General features: G+C 39.0%; 1 protein-coding gene and 2 pseudogenes across 1 annotated transcript; all 3 read left to right on the top strand.

Moving 5' to 3' along the window:
- The first annotated feature begins 10,707 nt into the window (after nt 1–10,707).
- Nucleotides 10,708–11,171, top strand: LOC130718602 (arabinogalactan protein 23). Its single transcript, XM_057569219.1, has one exon. It carries the CDS (start codon nt 10,816–10,818, stop codon nt 10,996–10,998), a length of 183 nt encoding a protein of 60 aa, XP_057425202.1. The 5' UTR covers nt 10,708–10,815; the 3' UTR covers nt 10,999–11,171.
- A 2,040-nt stretch (nt 11,172–13,211) lies between these two features.
- Nucleotides 13,212–16,367, top strand: LOC130717741 (protein DETOXIFICATION 16-like; annotated as a pseudogene).
- A 374-nt stretch (nt 16,368–16,741) lies between these two features.
- On the top strand, nt 16,742–18,860 carry LOC130717740 (pentatricopeptide repeat-containing protein At5g66520-like; annotated as a pseudogene).
- Nucleotides 18,861–18,961: the final 101 nt, after the last annotated feature.

Raw genomic sequence — 18,961 nt, 5'->3', positions numbered from 1 at the left:
GAGGCACGCGGGCCGAAATGGTTCCACCGTGGCTGGTGTTAGGGCTGATCCGTTTGATGTCCATCCCTTTCCGGAATGCATGTGGTTGACTGGGTTAACCTGCATATCATATCATGCAACATGCATACTAATTTAGTTGTCGAATGTGATTGTTATTTGTTAATCCTATTTGGAACATGTTAATTGTTACTATTGCTGTTATGTTCATTATGGAATATGTAACCCTAGGATGTTATCCCTAGCTATAAGCCTAAGTGGCTATTCTATTATCTGTATCTATCCTTGCTATTATTTACATAATTCTTTGGAGTTGACCCTCGCGTCTTCTGTGTGTGCTTTGGCGAACAAACGCCCTTTGTCAGATGTCTTTGGCGGACTAGTTCACGACGGTTCACCCTTCGGGGGAAACTAGAGTTGGGATGCTGGAACAGGAGCGCATCGCGATAGCGAGCGGAGGACGGAGGATGTACCTAGACTTAGTCGTTCTGGATTCAGATTCGGACGACGATCACGCTAGCATGTAGGATTGAGTGTTAGTGTGAGCTCCTCGAGATGGGATTAGTGTAGGAGTAGAGTCTTAGCTCTGAACATCATTTGTTTCACTCGTGACGAGGTTGCTACTTACAGCGGGGGCTGTTTATATATTGTATATTAGTTTTATTACTTTTCGCACTTGGGTTTTATTTATTTCAGTCTTGTCTTAGTTATAATCAAAAAAAAAAAAAAATATTCACGTTTTTCCGCATTAAGTTTCTTTTGGTTACTAAAGTGACGCCACCGAAATCGGGGTGTTACATTGGCGGGGGATTGGTTTTGTGCTTCCGGCGGCTTTTTTCACGCTACAGGATTTTCAGGATGTGTTGCATGAGTTCGAGGGGTTTAGCATGCTTGTAGTTTTGTCGACAGCTTGGACAATTTGGAAAGCTAGATGTAAGGCCTTGATTGCTGGTCAGAATCTTGAGGTCTTTCAGGTGGTGCGCAAGGCTCGTTCTCTGTGGGTGCTGGTGGCCCATGTCTTTCACCGTTCGACACCCCCTGCTATGGAGCGATGGGTTAGATGGATCCCTCCTAGGACGGGCTTCGTTTCTCTTAATACTGATGGCAGCTCGATTGGGAATCCCGGTCCCTCTGGGTTTGGAGGTGTCGTGCGTACATCCCAGGGTTCTTGGATATTTGGCTTTGCTGGGTTTGCGGGTGTTGGTGATAGCCTTCGTGCAGAGTTGTTGGCTATTCTTAGGGGTTTGACGTTGTGTTGGGAGCATGGATATAGGAGTGTGGAGCTTTTCACAGACTCTATGCTTGCGTTGGGGCTTTTGGCTTCTGATCATCCCCCGTTTCATCAGTATGCGTGCATAATTAATGGCATCAAGGGTCTTCTTCGCCGGAGTTGGGTTGTCCACTGTCATCACTTGCTCCGTGAAGGAAATGCTGTTGCTGATTATTTGGCTAAGCTTGGAGCGTCTTCTACGACCACTATTAGCTTTTGGGATTCTCCTTTAGCAGGGGTCATGCCTGCTTTGCATGCTGACGCCCTTGGTGTCGCCTTCTTGAGGCAGTAGTTTACTTGTTGTTGTTTTTCTTTCTTTGCTTCTTTTATCCAAAAAAAAAAAAGATTTTTCATGTTTCATGGAATATTTCTTGTTTTCCAAGATCCTTATCATTTAAAAATAGTCCAACATTAATATAGAGAGAGAATTTTTAGATGAGAGTAATTTTGGGAAAGTTTTTAAAAGCATTGTAAATTTTTTATTACTAACTAATTTTAACCACTTTTCATAATTATAAATAATTGTGTAAAAGTAACTTATAATATGGACTGAGGGAATATGGTGTAAGGGGGTATACCTCACGGTTGTAGCACGATAAGGGGTCTAAATATATATTTTTAACCACATTGGATGAAGAATAAATCACATTAGTAAAAGACACTGCCTCCTCCTCCTCCTCCTCCTCAACTTGGAATTTCCAAGGTTGTTCTCAGTTTGAGCTTTTGCCTGTGAGCTCGCCCTTATGGGGGGGGGGAGGCTTGGAATAGGTAATTTATACCCTCACACATTGTCGACATGCTCTAGTAGTTATGTTAGTTTTCCTAGGGTGTGCTCATTTTATCCTTCGTATCTGAGTCTCCCTTTCAAGGAGATTTCCCCGCTCCATAACAAACTATAAATTAACTAAAATGGATACTTTGAAAGATGACAAACTTTTCACTTTCATTCCTTTAATACTTGCAAAACCTGGCGCCTCATTCAAAACATTTTTAAAATAAAGGAAAAAGAGTATGTCATTATTTAATTACATGATGCCACACTTTGAAGAATAAAATAGCGCAACCTTAAGGCTCTGACCGATTTCTCCAAAAAATAGTTTCCAACTCTACATAGCGAGGCGTTGAAGAATGAGGTGAAGGAGGACGTGAAAACAAGGGTGGTGGTGGTGGTGGTTGTGGTGGAGGAGGTGATGGTGGATGTAACGCCCCGATTTTCAAGGGTTACTTAGTGATCCAAAAGTAAATTAATCATGCTAATGAACTTTCGAAAACATAAAGATGCATGTATATTTTTTTTTTGAAACATAATACCTTTTAATACTTTCCAAATCATGCTCTAACAAATGCATACATAATACTCAACGTAATAAATACCCTTACATCAACGAATATAATTACAACATATACTTCAAAAGAAATATAAAAGAGCCTCCTATGCCCGACAAGCTCCCGCAAACCTCCACCCGACAATCTCCGAAGAAGTAGCTCGTCGTCACATCATTTCTTTGCGGCGTCTCCTCACATGCGTCCATCGGTCTCTTGCTCATCCTTTAGAGCGGCGTCGTCGAACATTCATAAGAGAGAAAAGGTGCAAGGGTCAACTTCTTATACCACAAGGCCATATGTAGGACGTGCACACATACAACAGGTAAGGACATGCATATTCACAGACATAACACTTAGCAGGGTTCTCGCACAACGACATACTCATATGTTCCTAAGGAGTTCTAGTTTTAGCATAGCATAAGGTAAACACATCAACAAACGAGGCACGAGGCCCTTCAACCACACGTCGTACCTCATAGGGTATTCATTGATCAAACACAAGTCACCAGACAACAACAAATACTCTAATGTCAATGATGTTCGAGGGAACCTATGTGTCTTTATATTGTTAGCGTATGCTATATGCTCAATGCTCAATGCACACCATGATCCGGATAAAACGCCAACTCCATACCAGGAAAGCGGGACAAAGACCCATCCAGCAGTCAATTGCCACTTATCTAATGATCTATTCCAGCAACCATTAGTAACCAACACCTCGGTGTACCCTATCCAAGCGGTACCCTCGGTCAATGCAATGATATGCTTCATGATTTGTCATACAACTAAGTTATAGTCCTTTGTCGTTCGATGACGACTTCACCACACCTCAACATGAGTGATCGGGATCACCAACTCATAGGTGTCACCAGCTATCCGTCGCCATGGTAGCCCAACCATCTTAGGTTCCACCTTCAATCTCATTCGATCAACATCGCCCATACAACGCATATTATTCGATAAATCAAGGCATACTATATCATGCATCGTAGGAACATAATTCAAGACTTACATTCATCATAAATGTAACGCCCCGAATTTCAGGGGTTACGGTAACAATCTGATAAAATAAATATGCAATGTTTTCCAAAAGGATGTATAAACACGAGTATATATTTTTTTCTTTTCAAATGTATTTCCAAAACATGTCATGCATACTCCCAACTACAAAACCTAACCAAAAGAAACAACTCAAAAAAAATCTATGATGCAATGACACCATAAATCCGACATACTCCCTACGATCTCCACATCGGGGAACCGCAGGAAAGCAATGCATCGGAACCTACCCGAAACCTCAAATATAAATTCCTAAAATCTTTAGGCAAGCTTAAACCAATAACGGTAAGCTCTCTAACCCAAGGCTCTAGCCTTAAACCCGACTCTACTCGTCGAGTACTCCACTGTCCTTCAAGTCCTCATCTCTACTCGCACAAAGGTTAAGCTCCTTCGAAGATTCTCCATCGCCTAATAGCGTTAAGCGCCCAAACAACAAATAACAAAAAGAAAGGGTTAACTCCATGCAATTACCACGTATAAAAGAGAAAAGCATGCTATCAAAGTTTAAGTGCGTAACATGGCACATAAGCTAGCAACTTAATTCCAGATAGATAATGACATATATGCAACAAGTTAAATTTAATTCAGATATCAACAACATAGATTTAAATCAGATATCAGAAAAATCAACAATATAAAATCAAACCAGATATCTACAACCTCAACAATATAAATCAAATCAAATATCAATAAACCAATAACTAAAATTCAACAACATAGGTAAGGTGTTAGTTCCCTGTAATGCAACTATATGCTGTTACCAAAATGGATCGATCAATAACGTCTCGCAAGACGGGACAATCACGCGGGACCACACCCACCTCATCGCCACTTAGCGCCACTACGGACGGGACAATCGCGTGGGACAACACCCACCTCATCGCCACTTTAGAACATCTCGAAAGATGGGACAATCCCGCGGGACCACACCCACCTCATTGTCACTTTATAACGCCTCGAAACACGGGACAATCACGCGGGACCACACCCACCTCATCGCCACTTAGCGCCACTACGGACGGGACAATCGCGTGGGACCACACCCACCTCATCGCCACTTTAGAACATCTCGAAAGATAGGACAATCCCGGGGGACCACACCCACCTCATTGCCACTTTAAGACCAAAGCCTATATGCCAAGTCAGTCAACAACAACGCCCAGCAAATGATCAATTCAGAGTAACCACATGTTATTCCTATTATCAACGAACATAAATCAACTCAATTGCATACCAACTCAGCTCAATGACAGAAACCAGTAAACGGCCGAAGCCTCTCAGAAAACGGAGACACACGTCTCAATAAGTTCACTCGGCCGAAGCCTCCAGAAAACATTTTCCCAGTTCAGCATAATAATCATAATCCAATGCCAATCAATATAAACATCTTCATGTCAAACGCAGGCAGTGCGATAAAAGCAGGCAAGACTCAAAGACGCTCTAAAACTGAGTTACCCTTACCTTAGCCAATTTCTCCATCCCAGTCCAATCCAAAATAAAGCTCCCGAACCCAGCAAGTTCCCCGGGCGTCCTCCTCCGTTGTGAAACCTCACCAATTGCTCCAAAGTCTCTTTCCTCAGCTCAACTCGTTCCAAACCTTAAGCAAAGTATCATTGCTTAGTCGCTAAGAAACAAAACAACTAATAACACTATCAAAACCCGAAAAGAAGCTTTCGAAGCTCTAGAGTTCGACATTTAGGCTCGAATGGACAATAAGACATGTTTTCGCTAAAATGCGCATAACTCGAGCTACAGAACTCAGAATGACACGAAACCAACGCCAAAATTTCGACAATTGAAAGAGCTACACAATGGCTTAGGTCATACAAACCCAAAAATTATTTTTGGACACAGTACCCTAACACACAAGTTTCAGCCACTCTCAAAAATAGGGTTTCCGAACTTTTCCTTCGATCTAATTTAATTCCTAGGTATTCTTAGGCGATATCTAGGCCAGGGAAACTCTCAGAAAAATTATCGGATAGAAAACTAGAACCGGGGTATTTTGGTCAAGATTTTTAGCTCGGAAACTCAAAGTCGGAATTTCGAAAAAGAAATTGGATGAGGTCGATACCCACGACGTTTATGACAACTAATCCTACTGACGCTAAGCTCAGTCGAGAGTTTTTGATTCAAAAAGCGGAACCTCAACATAAAGATGAGTTTTTTAGCAGAAACGAAGTTCTGCTGCGATTCGACGAGATTTGGCGAAATGTAATCCGCTAAACATGCTCTTGGGCATGCATGGAATAAGTTTAGACAGAGAAATCAAGTTATTTGGACAGTTTTACAAAAAGCTCAAAACTTTGAGCACAGAAAGACATAGAGAAAAGCGACAGAATTTACGATCAGAGGTAAGGAAAAACATCAGTACCTCGAGGCCTACGTATAGCAACTGTCAGTGCGACGATCAGGCAAGAAATGGCGAAAATCTTCCTCTCCCTCTCCTCCCTTGAACTCGTGGCCACCATGGGTGAATGGTGAGGAATTTTGAGTTTTTCTCCTATTTATAGGAGATGGAAAACGCGGGAAAATGAAAATTTCGCGATTTCGATTTTTCCTGCGCATGCCTCCGTGAATTCTAAGAGAGATTCTGGCGACAGAATTCCAGAACTCAAAACAAGTTTCTTGGAATTAAAGTAAACGATCCAATGTCGGTATGAATCGATTTAACCCGAAAAACTACTTTTTGCGGTTGATGTCGGATGAAGAAACATCCTTCTGTAGAAAGGTCGAAAATATCAAAATAAATGGGTTTATGCGTGTGGAATCTTCATTTGAAGCTCCGAATAGAAAAAAGTCTTCATCGACAGTTTACTTTAAGGTTTTTGAGATATCAAGGATTCAGTTTCGGCAAACTTCCGAGAATCGAAATCGATCGTTCGTACACTCTAGAGTTTCGTGTCGAAACACTCGTCAGGGAAAGGAATAAGAGAAATTCTTATAATCCTCTGAATATTTTTGAATTCCTCTTCTACAGTGCTTTAAGAGCGGATTAGCCTTTTACTAACGCGTTCGCCCTAAGGCGGAAGTGAATAAAGCTCGTGCTATAACCTATAGCGACTATAGTACTATTCTTAGTCATTTCCTGAACTTTCTCCTTCATAATACTAATCCAAACATCAACCACAAGTCAAGTTCCTCTCACGCTGACACAAAATCCTATGCGTGAGTTAGAAATTAATTATTTATTTAATTCTAAAATCCTGGGTCTTACAATAAACATCCTAAGAGTTCATCATATCATATTCAACAAGTAGTCATGTACTCAACAAGTAAACATGTTCTCAACAAGTAATCATGTTCTCAAACATCAAGGCACTTAAGCATGTTATCATTCATCATGTTCTTAAACAATTTCTCATGTTAATCAAGCATTCTTAACTCAAAAACTTCATGTATATCATGCATAACATTCAATGATACATCCCTTAACCATAAGTGCATACAAAACAGTTCAAAGTAGCAAAAACGTCACTTGGCGCTGGAGAGGCAGCAACTCCACGCATGTGCGCTCCCTCTCCCATGCACATGCGCTAGAGGGGTAGGTCTCCCACGCATGTGCGCCAGTCACCCACGCACATGCGTCGCAGCCCTGTCCCTTTTCCGGGTTTCATGCTTTTTCTCACTTTTAACATGATTTTTATCCCAAGACTTAACCTTTAAGTTTCCATTCATGTTTATAAGGATCATACAACATACTAAGCTCATTTACATTAGTCTTCCAAGGTCTTAACATGTTCATTATCATCATACAAGTTCATGCAATCCTAACACACAATTCATGCACGCTAAAGTCCAAGACCCGAAGTGCCCTTACGTCGATCGTTGGCTTTCTCCTTAACTTCTCTAGTCTGATTTCCTTCGTAGCCTTTAGCTCCTCGTAATGAGATGAACAAGGTGTTCTTAACCTTCACACAAACACATAGTGCACACAACCATCAATCACTAAAATCACATAGAAATCACACACACTCTTAACTAAGTATAGCACTTCTCATGAATTGACTTAGTCTTAAGAGCTCAAGGGTTTGAGTTTGAAACAACACTTGGAATGATCTTTGAGGGTTAAAAACTGAACTTTTAGCCTCAAGGCTTTTAAGAAACAAGCTTGGAAACCTACTCTTGAAGTCTTTACTTCATGAGAACATTAAAACATCAAGATTCAACCTTTTGAACAAGAAAATGTTCTATGATGAGTAGTTTTCTTCCTTGGCTCTCCATTTTCGAAATCTAAGGTTCAAAACACAAGAGATTGAAGCCTTAACATCAAGCTTCCACCTTTTTCCAAAACTCTTTCCACAAACAAGAAGCCAAGGGAATCACAAGCTCCCCACAAGCACACAACAACAACAACTCGGTTTTTAGAAAAGATGAAGAGAAAGATAGCTCCTTTTTGAATTTGGAAACCATCACCATGATCCTCACCTTGAATGCTAGCTCCTTTGTGAAGGAATGGAAGACAAAAGATGATTTCTTGGTGGTGTTTAGAGATGATGAAGATTTCAATTTTTTTGTAAGAAGGATGAAGATAGGATGAAGATGATGTTCACTCTCTCTGTCACTTATCTCTCTAAAGTCCTCTCTTTTCCTTTACTTTTGGTTCAGAAATCTGATGGGAAGTCCTTACGATAAGGTGATGGTCAGCTCCCAATGTGAAATGATGGCTTGCACTTTTGGCTTTGACTCATTTTCCCATGCACACTACTTATGGCAAAGCAACAATGATACAACTTTTGCCTTGGTTCATGAGCCTACCCTAACGGTCTTTCTCTCCACACTCAACATCTGAACACTCAACCCCAATATCAGATATTTTCTGGCCAATTTCGTGATTGGCTCATTTACGAGTCGAACTCTACTCGTTTTCGAGCCGAAAACACTACCGGGCGAGTTTTTTGACCTTATATCGATATTGCAGTCAAAATCCTCAAAATTACGCGTAGATCATTGTAATGATAAGGAAAATATTTATTTCACACTCGAATAATAATTCGATGACAAAAGGGGCTATAGGCGAAACGCGTCGGTTCGACCGTTTTCCGTAGTGCAGCCGAATCCTCTGACGAACGAAGAATGAAACACTTGGAAAATAACTTCGATATTAATAATCCAAATATTACCTTCATTAGATAAAACTCATCATACAAGTCCACACCCATAAAGATCACATTAACCGAGCATTGAAGCACTAAACCGAGAAATTGACCGAGTTTATTTCTCTTAAACTTTCACGGGTCTTACAGTGGAGGTCCCCGAGGATACTGTGCCCGTAGATCTGGTCTAGCATGATCGATATCTGCTTGAACGGGGCCACACTACACAGGTTGTACACCTATCACTTGGTCTCTTTAGATATGACGGCGAGACGGTGAAACACGTCGCAGCACCGACGAAGCTCTACGAGTGTGTTCACATGAAATTTTGTTCACTTGATTAGGGAGTCATTTTACCGATCCCCACGGATGATGTCAATTGTTTCAGTATCGAAACAATAATGATGGTGATAAACCCAAAACCCTAGTGGAGGAAGGATTTTGTAATAACTTAGTCGCCTGTGTAATAAATGCCAAAAGGTCCCTTATCAAATTACAAGAGTTCCCTTTTATAGGGGGTATTCAAAACCCTAAAGCTAAACAACCCATACAATAATATGTCCACCATTGGGCGGTCCCTGTCAGCTCCTTATATACTAGCCCATTAGCCTGCTCTCTAGATGTCGTGTCATCCTGGCGATCAGGTCCAGTAAACAAGTAACACGGGCAAGACCCCTATTATGGCGAGGGGTCTCGCCTAGTGCAGAAGAAAAATGCGGGATGGACTTTTTATTTTCCATAGAAACTAAGCCCAAGTCCGTGTTGCTAGTAAAAGAGGATTGTAATTATTTGATCACCCGTTTACAGGATTCCACTACCGCATTATGTACATTGATCTTGATAGTCAAATGAAGCCCTCCGAAACATTTAAAGCTTCAGCCACTAAAACACCTTGTTGAACTTGTATCTTCAAAGCCATAGCCGAAATAATATTCCTATTTTCATCACCTAATACAACAGTTATCTCCAATAACTTTTTATTATTTCAAATAAATTTAACAGAATCCTTCCTCTACTGGGATTTTGGGTCTATCACCCGCACTATTGTTTCTATACTGGAACAATTAGCATCATCCGTGGGGATCGATAAAATGACTCTCTAATCACGTGAACACACTTAAAATGATTTATATATAAAAATTTCATTAAACTTATAGATGAGAACTACTTATTATCTCCATCAATAAAGATTATAGATTTACACGGAATGATCAAATTTATCAGGCCTTATTTATACTGTTCTAGTCATTTTAGTTACAATTTTAATATATTAGATTTTTCATTATTTTTAATTATATATCTCTGTCACTACTTATACATATATATATATATATATATATATTATGCATTCAAATTTTACTTCTTGTTATTTTCTTTTTACATCGATTATTTCTTTTGCTCATCACCTAAATCCTTCAACATTTGTTTCTAATAGTTATTAAATCCTTCGCTCAATTTTTATTAATGCTTAAATTTTTTAACCAATAAATATTAGATAAAATAATATATTTACAAACCAACATTAAATTTGTGTTCTTTATCGATTGCTAAATCAAATTAACAATTTCAAATATTTTTGGTTTTATTTAATTTTTTATAACTTCATAAAGTTACATGTGAATTGCACGGGTAGACATTGGAAATGATTGGACTAATTAGAATGTATTGTAACTTGTGAGTAAAAGGTGAAAAATACAAATTGATTAGGGCATTTTTGGAAGGTTATTTACCATTTCTTTTATGTGTATATAGTGGAAAATCATTATATATATAGAAAAATACATGTTTGTGTCTCAACTATATTAGAGAACCAGCATATGTCACACAAAACCCATTAATTAACCCTGAAACATTGCACAACCGTAACCAACCCTAAAACATTGCATAACCAACCAAAGTCTCATTTTACCAAAAATAACACAAATTAGCACTCTTTAAAGCCCATGCCAACTTCCAAATCCTACCTCAGACCCTGCAATAAAAACAAATAAGTTCAACAAAAACATACATCCTTCATTCATCAAAACCAGCGGGTCTCACTACCCATACACATTTCATCCCATCACCATGGAAATGAAGAAGGTTGCCTGTGCTGTTCTCATCGTCGCTGCCTCCATGAGCGCAGCATTGGCCGCCACTGAGGTTCCTGTGGCTGCACCCGCCCCTGGCCCAGCCAGCGGTGCCTCGACAACCGTTGTTGGCTCCTTGGTTGGTGCCTCCGTCTTGTCTTTCATTGCCTTGTTCCACTAAGCCTAGAAAAAAAACTGTAATGACAGAGCAATAGGGAGAGAAAGAGAGAGGTTTATATATGCATAAATATGAATGGAATAAAGAGTGATCATGACAATAATCATGTGTATTGATCGATGGTATTTGTTATGATACATAACTGTTGAAAATGTAATACCAATTCTTTTGTAATATTTATGTTGTGTGCAAATTAATATTTTCCTTTCGTAAACAAAGCTATACGAACACAGAACAAATGCAATGAAACCTTTTGAACATACTACAAACATTAATATTAAATTAAGAGTAACAAATAACAATAATGATATTCATATGTATAAATAGTGCAGACATCTAATAGACACCTCATTTTTCTGTATTTCTCTCTCTCTTCTATCATGCATCACATCCATTTAATTTATTCTTTATCTTCTTTTCCTTTTTCATTTTATGTGTCCGTCGAATGTCTATACTATGCAAATGTCTACAAATTTTCCAAATAATGATTTCTCTTTCATTGTAAATCACATATAACCATCGTTCTTAATTTTTCATGTTAATTTTTTTTTAATCTTTTTCGTGTTCTCCCAATCGAAACATAAGTAAGAAATTGTAATAGATTCTAAAGTATAATGGTTATCATATCTTTATCACTCTATTTTCAAGACATTCTTATTGATTGATTGAAATTTATGTGGGCTAAAGCGAACCATAATCATCATTGTCACTTGCTAATATATTATAATATATTAAATATGAAACACGAAATGTAGCATTGCCAAATGTCCTTTACTTCAGCCCAATAACATATTTAGCTCAGTAGTTAAATAGAGACTGGAGGTCTTTTAATTTGTTCTTCCGCTATTCTTAATGTTACTGTCATTATAAATTTAAAAGTAAATATAAATTTTATAGTAAAACAATTTAGTGTTGTTTTGATGGGAAAGCGAAATAGCATGAAGTATGACTGCACATATGACGTTGCCCTCTACTATATTGCGGCCCAGATCAATGCGCCCATATCTTCTTAGGGTAGCTGAGGAAGTTTCTTGGGTGTTAGTTATTTCCTTGGGGTCTTTTGGACTTTTGGGTTGTTTTGGTTTTAGGGGTAGGTCACTTTGGCGTTGAGGACATCTTTTCCCTTTGGTGTTTTTCTGGTTTCTTGGTATGGGTTGTACCTATTTTTGGGTTGGGTTGTCACCGGCTTTGCAGGTTTTTTGGTTCCTTTGAGGAGGGCAGTACATCCAGAAAAAGGGCCCTGAAGAGACCCCTTGTGGGTTTGTTGTAGAGGTTGACACAAATGCTGATGTGGATTCTAGAGGGATAGAGCTGATGGATTTTCCGAAGGAGTTTTCAAAGTCTTATGGCGTTCTTACTAGAGCGAGGAGTATTGTTATTGTTTTGATGATAAAGCCATATAGCATGAAGTCTGACTACACAAATGACATTGCTCTCTACCAGATTGTGGCCTAGATCAATGCACACATGTCTTCTCAAGGTAGCTGAGGTAGTTTCTTGGGTGTTGGTTGTTTCTTTGGGGGTCTTTTCTTCACAAAACAGATTTGTATATCCAACATTCTTCATCAACTTCACTTTATGTTTGGATGAAATGTAATGAAACAGAATGCAATGAAACATAATGGAAAAGAACGAAATGCAAAAAGTACCTCTCCATTGTTTTGTTTTGATATTTTATGATGGAATAAAACAAATCTACTACTCAAATGGTTACATAGTAAACGAAACTGCTTATAAAATAAAAACATAGTAAACGAAACTAAATGAGTAATAACTTTTTTTTTTCTCATATTACCCTTATTATAAAAAAGTATTAATGTACGCTTTTTTTTCCCTTAACCATGGGTTGCACATGCTGCCTCAATGAAGTTATTCGTTTGATGGGCTAGCACTGATTAAAAATGAAAAAGAATCCAGATTGCAAAGGAGGGTGCTCGTTCGTTCATTTGCAACCAAGCCATCTGGACTATTATGTATTTCTGTATCTAATTATCTATGTACATTAAGATATTGTAGATAGTACTGATGATGAAGTTGTATAAAACAAGAATGAATAGATTTCAAAACCAAATTAGCCGTACTTTTATAATTGGGAAGAAAAAAGGAGCAAAAGTGAGGAAAGGTGGTGGAACATGATGGAATGAAACACATACCATTACTTTCCAGTTTCCATTAGGTAAGGTTCCATCATCTTTTTAAGAACAGAAATAATGGCTATAAGTTAAAAAATTCTCAACATCATCCATTCAACTTTTTTAACAGTAATTTCTTATAGGAAGGCACTTGTTCACAAAACAAACTAATCATATACTAACTTGTTTACCAAACTTGACATAGAATTAGTCCATACCATAAGGCAGCAAACTATGTCAAGTGCAACAGAAAGAACACAAGTTCTTAAAGAAGTGAGGAAGCAGTTATGGCTAGCAGGACCTTTAATATGTGTGAGCCTCCTAAATTATTGCCTGAATGTTATATCTGTCATGTTTGTTGGACATCTTGGCGAGTTGCCTCTCTCTGGTGCTTCCATGGCCACTTTTTTTGTATCTGTCTCAGGTTTCATTTTATTGGTGAGTGAGTTCGGTTTTCCTTAACCTCCCCTCTAAGATTGAAATCTAGTACCCTTTTCAACCAATTTAGAGGATTCTCAGTTTTAACTTGTGTTGGTTGGTTGTGAAAGGTTTTAGATAGCTCACAGCACTATTTATTCTTGACAACATATAATCTTACACTGAGTTCATAAACTCAATTTGTACACGCCCATAAACTCTTCCATAGAATGTAATAAAAATATGGTGTGCTGATAAAGTTTTCTTTTATTATTTTATTTGCTTACATTAATTGTTGGTGGCTGTACCTAGAAAGTACTCAAAGTGTCAATTTGCCAGATTCTGCAGGTTTTGATTGCTATACATGTGGTTTTGGCAGTATTTGACATACACTTGAATTTAAAAGGTAAATAATTTTAGACAATAAAATTTTCACTGTAGACAAAAGGTGTGAAATCTATGATTAACATTTTGGAACTAATACCAGAGATATATAGCAGAGAAATTCAATACAATTTGTAGCAGAACTAATATCAATGGTTGTAAGTGTCAGAGTGTGTGAAGTAGTAGTGTCTAATTGTTACCCTACAAAATTGCAAACTTCAATGAAACAACTGATAACTGATAAGGAGGTACACAATAGAATGTGGTTAGTTCTTTTACCTCTTTCTCTTATTTATATTGGTTAAACCAGGCAGGAATGGCAAGTGCCTTGGACACCTTATGTGGTCAGTCATATGGAGCAAAGCAGTATCACAATTTAGGCATACACATGCAAAGGGCCATATTCATTCTTATGATTGTAAGCATTCCACTTGCAATTATTTGGGCAAACACAAGATCCATTCTTGTGTTCCTTCGCCAGGATCCTGAGATATCTGCAGCAGCTGGCGACTATGCTAAGTTAATGGTTCCAAGCCTTTTTGGTTATGGTCTTCTGCAGTGCCTAAACAGATTCTTACAAACCCAAAATATTGTATTTCCAATGATGCTCAGCTCAGGAGTGACAACTATACTACACTTTCTTTTTTGTTGGATTACGATATTCAAGTTGGGATTAGGGTACAGAGGAGCTGCCATTGCGAATTCTATATCTTATGGGCTAAATGTTACCATACTCTCACTCTATGTCAAGTTTTCTCCTTCATGTAAAAGAACATGGACTGGCTTTTCCAAAGAGGCATTGCACAACATCCCCTCATTCCTGAGGTTTTCCATTCCTTCAGCTGCTATGGTTTGGTAATTTTATTCCAACATACTTCAATACAACTTTTATATAGTAGACCAATATATACTGTATTATTACTTATCTTAATAACACTCATTCATTTCTTTATGAGATCCTAATGCTTGTTATTAAGGTGAACGAACAGCTTGGAAATGTGGTCTTTTCAAATGACGGTTTTCCTTTCTGGTCTTCTTTCAAATCCAAAACTGGAAACATCAGTGCTTTCTATCTGGTTGGTTTCATTTCATATTTCCCATGCTTTTCACATTTGTTTCATATTTTCATGACTTGTGGCCTTTATTCAGCTTGAATACAACATCAATTGTTTGGATGATTCCCTTTGGACTCAGTGGAGCAGTAAGGTAAGGATTTCCCTTAGGCAAGCTCATCATTTTGATTTGGTTTGCACAGTCCCATTACTTCTTTGCATGATATTCTTGCAGCACCCGTGTCTCAAATGAACTTGGAGCTGGTCATCCTTGAGCTGCACGTTTAGCAGTGTATGTTGTCTTAGTCCTAGCCATTGTCGAGGGTATCTTAGTTGCGACCGTGTTGATACTAATACGTAATATCTGGGGCTATGCATATAGTAATGAAGTTGAAGTGGTAAAATATGTAGCAACTATGATGCCAATTCTTGCAACTTCCCAATTTTTAGATGCACTCGTGAGCGTTCTTTCAGGTTCTCTTTTCCTAGTTCCCTTTAATTTCATTTATTGTCTGCATTGGAGCTATATGACTGAATTAGATGATTTTATTAAAATAGGATTAGTAAACAAATCATATACAAGTGATGTTATAATTTCTTCACAATGTCAACTATATATATAATACAGGAACTGCTAGAGGGTGTGGTTGGCAGAAAATTTGTGCATTTGTCAATCTTGGGTCATACTATTTAGTTGGAATTCCATCAGCTATTGTGTTCGCTTTTGTATTGCATGTTGGAGGAAAGGTAAAAAAATGGTTCATTCTTTTGCAGCATAGCTATGAACCAATGATCAATTTTACAAAAATACAATAATCTGATTTGGTTCAACCTGCTAAAACCTTTTGTGTAGGGGCTGTGGCTGGGGATAATATGTGCACTTATTGTTCAATTATTTTGTCTAATGATAATTACTACACGTGCAGATTGGGAGAAAGAGGTGAAGCTTTACACTTCTTTCTTTGTAATCTCTCTCATCATCCTTTCGTTTTTGTGATGCAGGCGCTAACTTGTCTTATTTTTCTGCTCCTTATCTAGGCAGAGAAGGCCACTGATAGAGTCTCTGACTCAATAACACCAGAGAGCATAGTCTCATGAAGCTGCAACAACTCTGCAGATACACATTCAGGATAATTTCTATTAATTTGGATGAAAACAATGAGTTTCGTGGATCTGGATTCTCTTATGTGAAATTTCTTGTCTATATCTTTCTCCATATGTATTAAGTAAGTGAGACACTTCGCATAGTTTTGGAATAGGCATAGACACAATGTTTCATTTGACGTTTTCATGTCATATGAGAGGAACAATGTTGATGGTATTCTAGAGGTGGAAATAGTGGCTAACACACACAAATATTAACTAACTTAGCAGAAAATTAGAGTAAGAGGATTTGGGACTAAATCTCTTTGTATTTATCTTGTTATTTTCTGCATCTCATACACATATACTTATAGCATATAGAGTGATGGTTACAATTATCCAAGAGTTACCACTAGTAGCTTAATGACTAGTTAATTACTCCTCTAATCACTAAGTGCAAAATGAAAAACAAAGTCCTTTTAGAGAATTTTTACTGTAACAGATTGTTACACACCCAGAAAGATAAGGTAAATAAATATACTAATTTAAAATCACATTACTGATCGATGAACCACAACAAAATTAATGCTACTAACTAAATTAAGAAAAGTGGGTTAAGGGTAGTTTTTGAAATAAATTGATATAAATTGAAAACAAGTTTTTTGGTATAAACCTCCGGTACCGGATACCCTTTGGATGTTGCTCGATTCAGGATTTAGTTATAGATAAGGCTCTTTATCTCTCTCCCAGAGTGTATTGTGTGGGTATTAAACTCAGGAGCTCTTCTCACATACTCTACCTGCGTTGCCAACTGAGCTACGTCTTTCTTAAACGGTGTGAGGTAATTATTTGTTCTTATAATAACGAACTGAAAAAAAAAAGGATGATGTAACAACTTGTCCTCCTGCGTAGTTATTAGCTTCATCATCATCAACTTTACAGAGATATTATTGAAGGGGGTATGATGCTTTGCCTTTGCTGCACGCTCCCACCTCAAATTGTTATACCCAATCCCACACACCTCACCCCACATGCCACTTCACAAAACCAACCCGAGCTCAAACAAGCCCACGCCCTCCTCATCAAAACCAACGCTCCTCTCTCGCACATCGACCTCGCCCAAGTCCCCGAAATCGTTCCCTGAACTCCTGCCTCAAATTCTTCACGGAACGCGGCACCCCACATGATGCAATCTCCCTCTTCCTTCGCTTGGGCCAACTGGGCATCCTCCCAGACCACTTCACCTGCTCTTTCCTCCTCAAGGCCTGCACCCTCTCATCCGACATCGTCACCGGAAGAATCATCCATGCGTACGTCGAGAAGCTCGGGTTTCAGACCAACTTGATCTTGCAGAACATGCTTCTTCACTTGTACGCATCCTGTGGGGAAACAAGGCACGCCCGCCTCATGTTCGATAAAATGCCGCAACGGGATATCGCCACTTGGAACATAATGATCGCCCATTTGATTAACGTGGGCTACGTTGGCGCTGCCCGTGACTTGTTTTCTTCCATGCCTCAGAGGAACGTGAGGTCATGGACTTCGGTCATTTATGGGCTCGCCAAGTGTGGAATGTGTGAGGAAGCTCTCAAGGTGTTCTCGGAGATGGAAAAGGATGGTTCCAAGCCTAATGAGGTGACGGTGGTGGCTGTTCTCGTGGCCTGTGCTCAGTTGGGGGACTTGGAGTTTGGCAAGAGCGTTCACCGCTTCGCTAAAGGAAACGGGTTTCTGCGGAATGTTTATGTTTGCAATGCTTTGATTGATATGTATGTCAAGTGCGGGTGTTTGGAGGAAGGTTATCGAGTTTTTGAAGGCATGCGGGAATGCACGGTGGTGTCGTGGTCGAGCATGATTGTCGGGTTTGCGATGCACGGGGAAGGAGAGAAGGGTTTGGAGCTATATGAGGAGATGATCAGGGTTGGGATGAAGCCGAACTACGTGACTTTCATTGGGGTACTGCATGCTTGCAGTCACGTGGGATTGGTTGACAAGGGTCGTGCGTTTTTCACCATCATGAGGAGGGACTATGGGATAGTGCCTGGAGTTGAGCATTATGGTTGTTTGGTTGATCTGTTGAGTCGTGGAGGGAGGTTGGAAGAGGCTCGTGAGGTTATTGCGAACATGTCTGTTCCACCTAATCGGGTTGTTTGGGGGGCTTTGCTTGGTGGATGCAGGCTTCATAAGAACATTGTGCTAGCGGAGGAAGCTATGAGACATCTTTCTAAATTGGATCTGTTGAATGATGGATACTATGTGGTTATGTCAAATGTTTATGCGGAGGCGGGAAAGTGGGAAGAAGTGTCAAGAATTAGGAGGTTGATGAAAAGTAGAGGAGTAAAGAAAACACCTGGATGCAGTTCGATCACGATAGATGGAGTGGTTCATGAGTTTGTAGCTGGCGACGAGACTCATCCTCAAGCCAAGGGGATATTTGAGATGTGGGAAAAGTTACTTGTGAAGATGAAGATGAAGGGGTATATACCAGATACTTCAGTTGTACTTCTTGATTTGGAAGATGCTAAGCAGAAGGAGATTTTCCTTTATCGCCATAGTGAAAAATTAGCACTTGTCTATGGGTTGATCAACACCAAACCTGGAATGTCAATCAGGATAATGAAGAATCTCCGAGTGTGTGAGGATTGCCATGCTGCTTTTAAATTAGTGTCGGAAATTGAAAACAGAGAAATTGTGGTGCGTGATAGGAATCGGTTTCATTGTTTTAAAGACGGAGCTTGTACTTGCAAGGATTACTGGTAAAGTGGTTGGTCACCAAATTAACGCTACCTATTAGTTGTTATATTAATTCTTAATTAAGGGGAAAGTTGAGCAAGGGGAGCTAAGTCTTCCAAAAACAACTTCGACTCGTAATTCAACTTAGATCGAAGAATAACCCTTTAT

The sequence above is a fragment of the Lotus japonicus genome, chromosome 5 (assembly GCF_012489685.1).
Source record: "Lotus japonicus ecotype B-129 chromosome 5, LjGifu_v1.2".
NCBI classification, from domain to species: domain Eukaryota; kingdom Viridiplantae; phylum Streptophyta; class Magnoliopsida; order Fabales; family Fabaceae; genus Lotus; species Lotus japonicus.
Note: the sequence above shows the minus strand (reverse complement) of the source record. Positions and strands in the feature narration are given on the sequence as shown.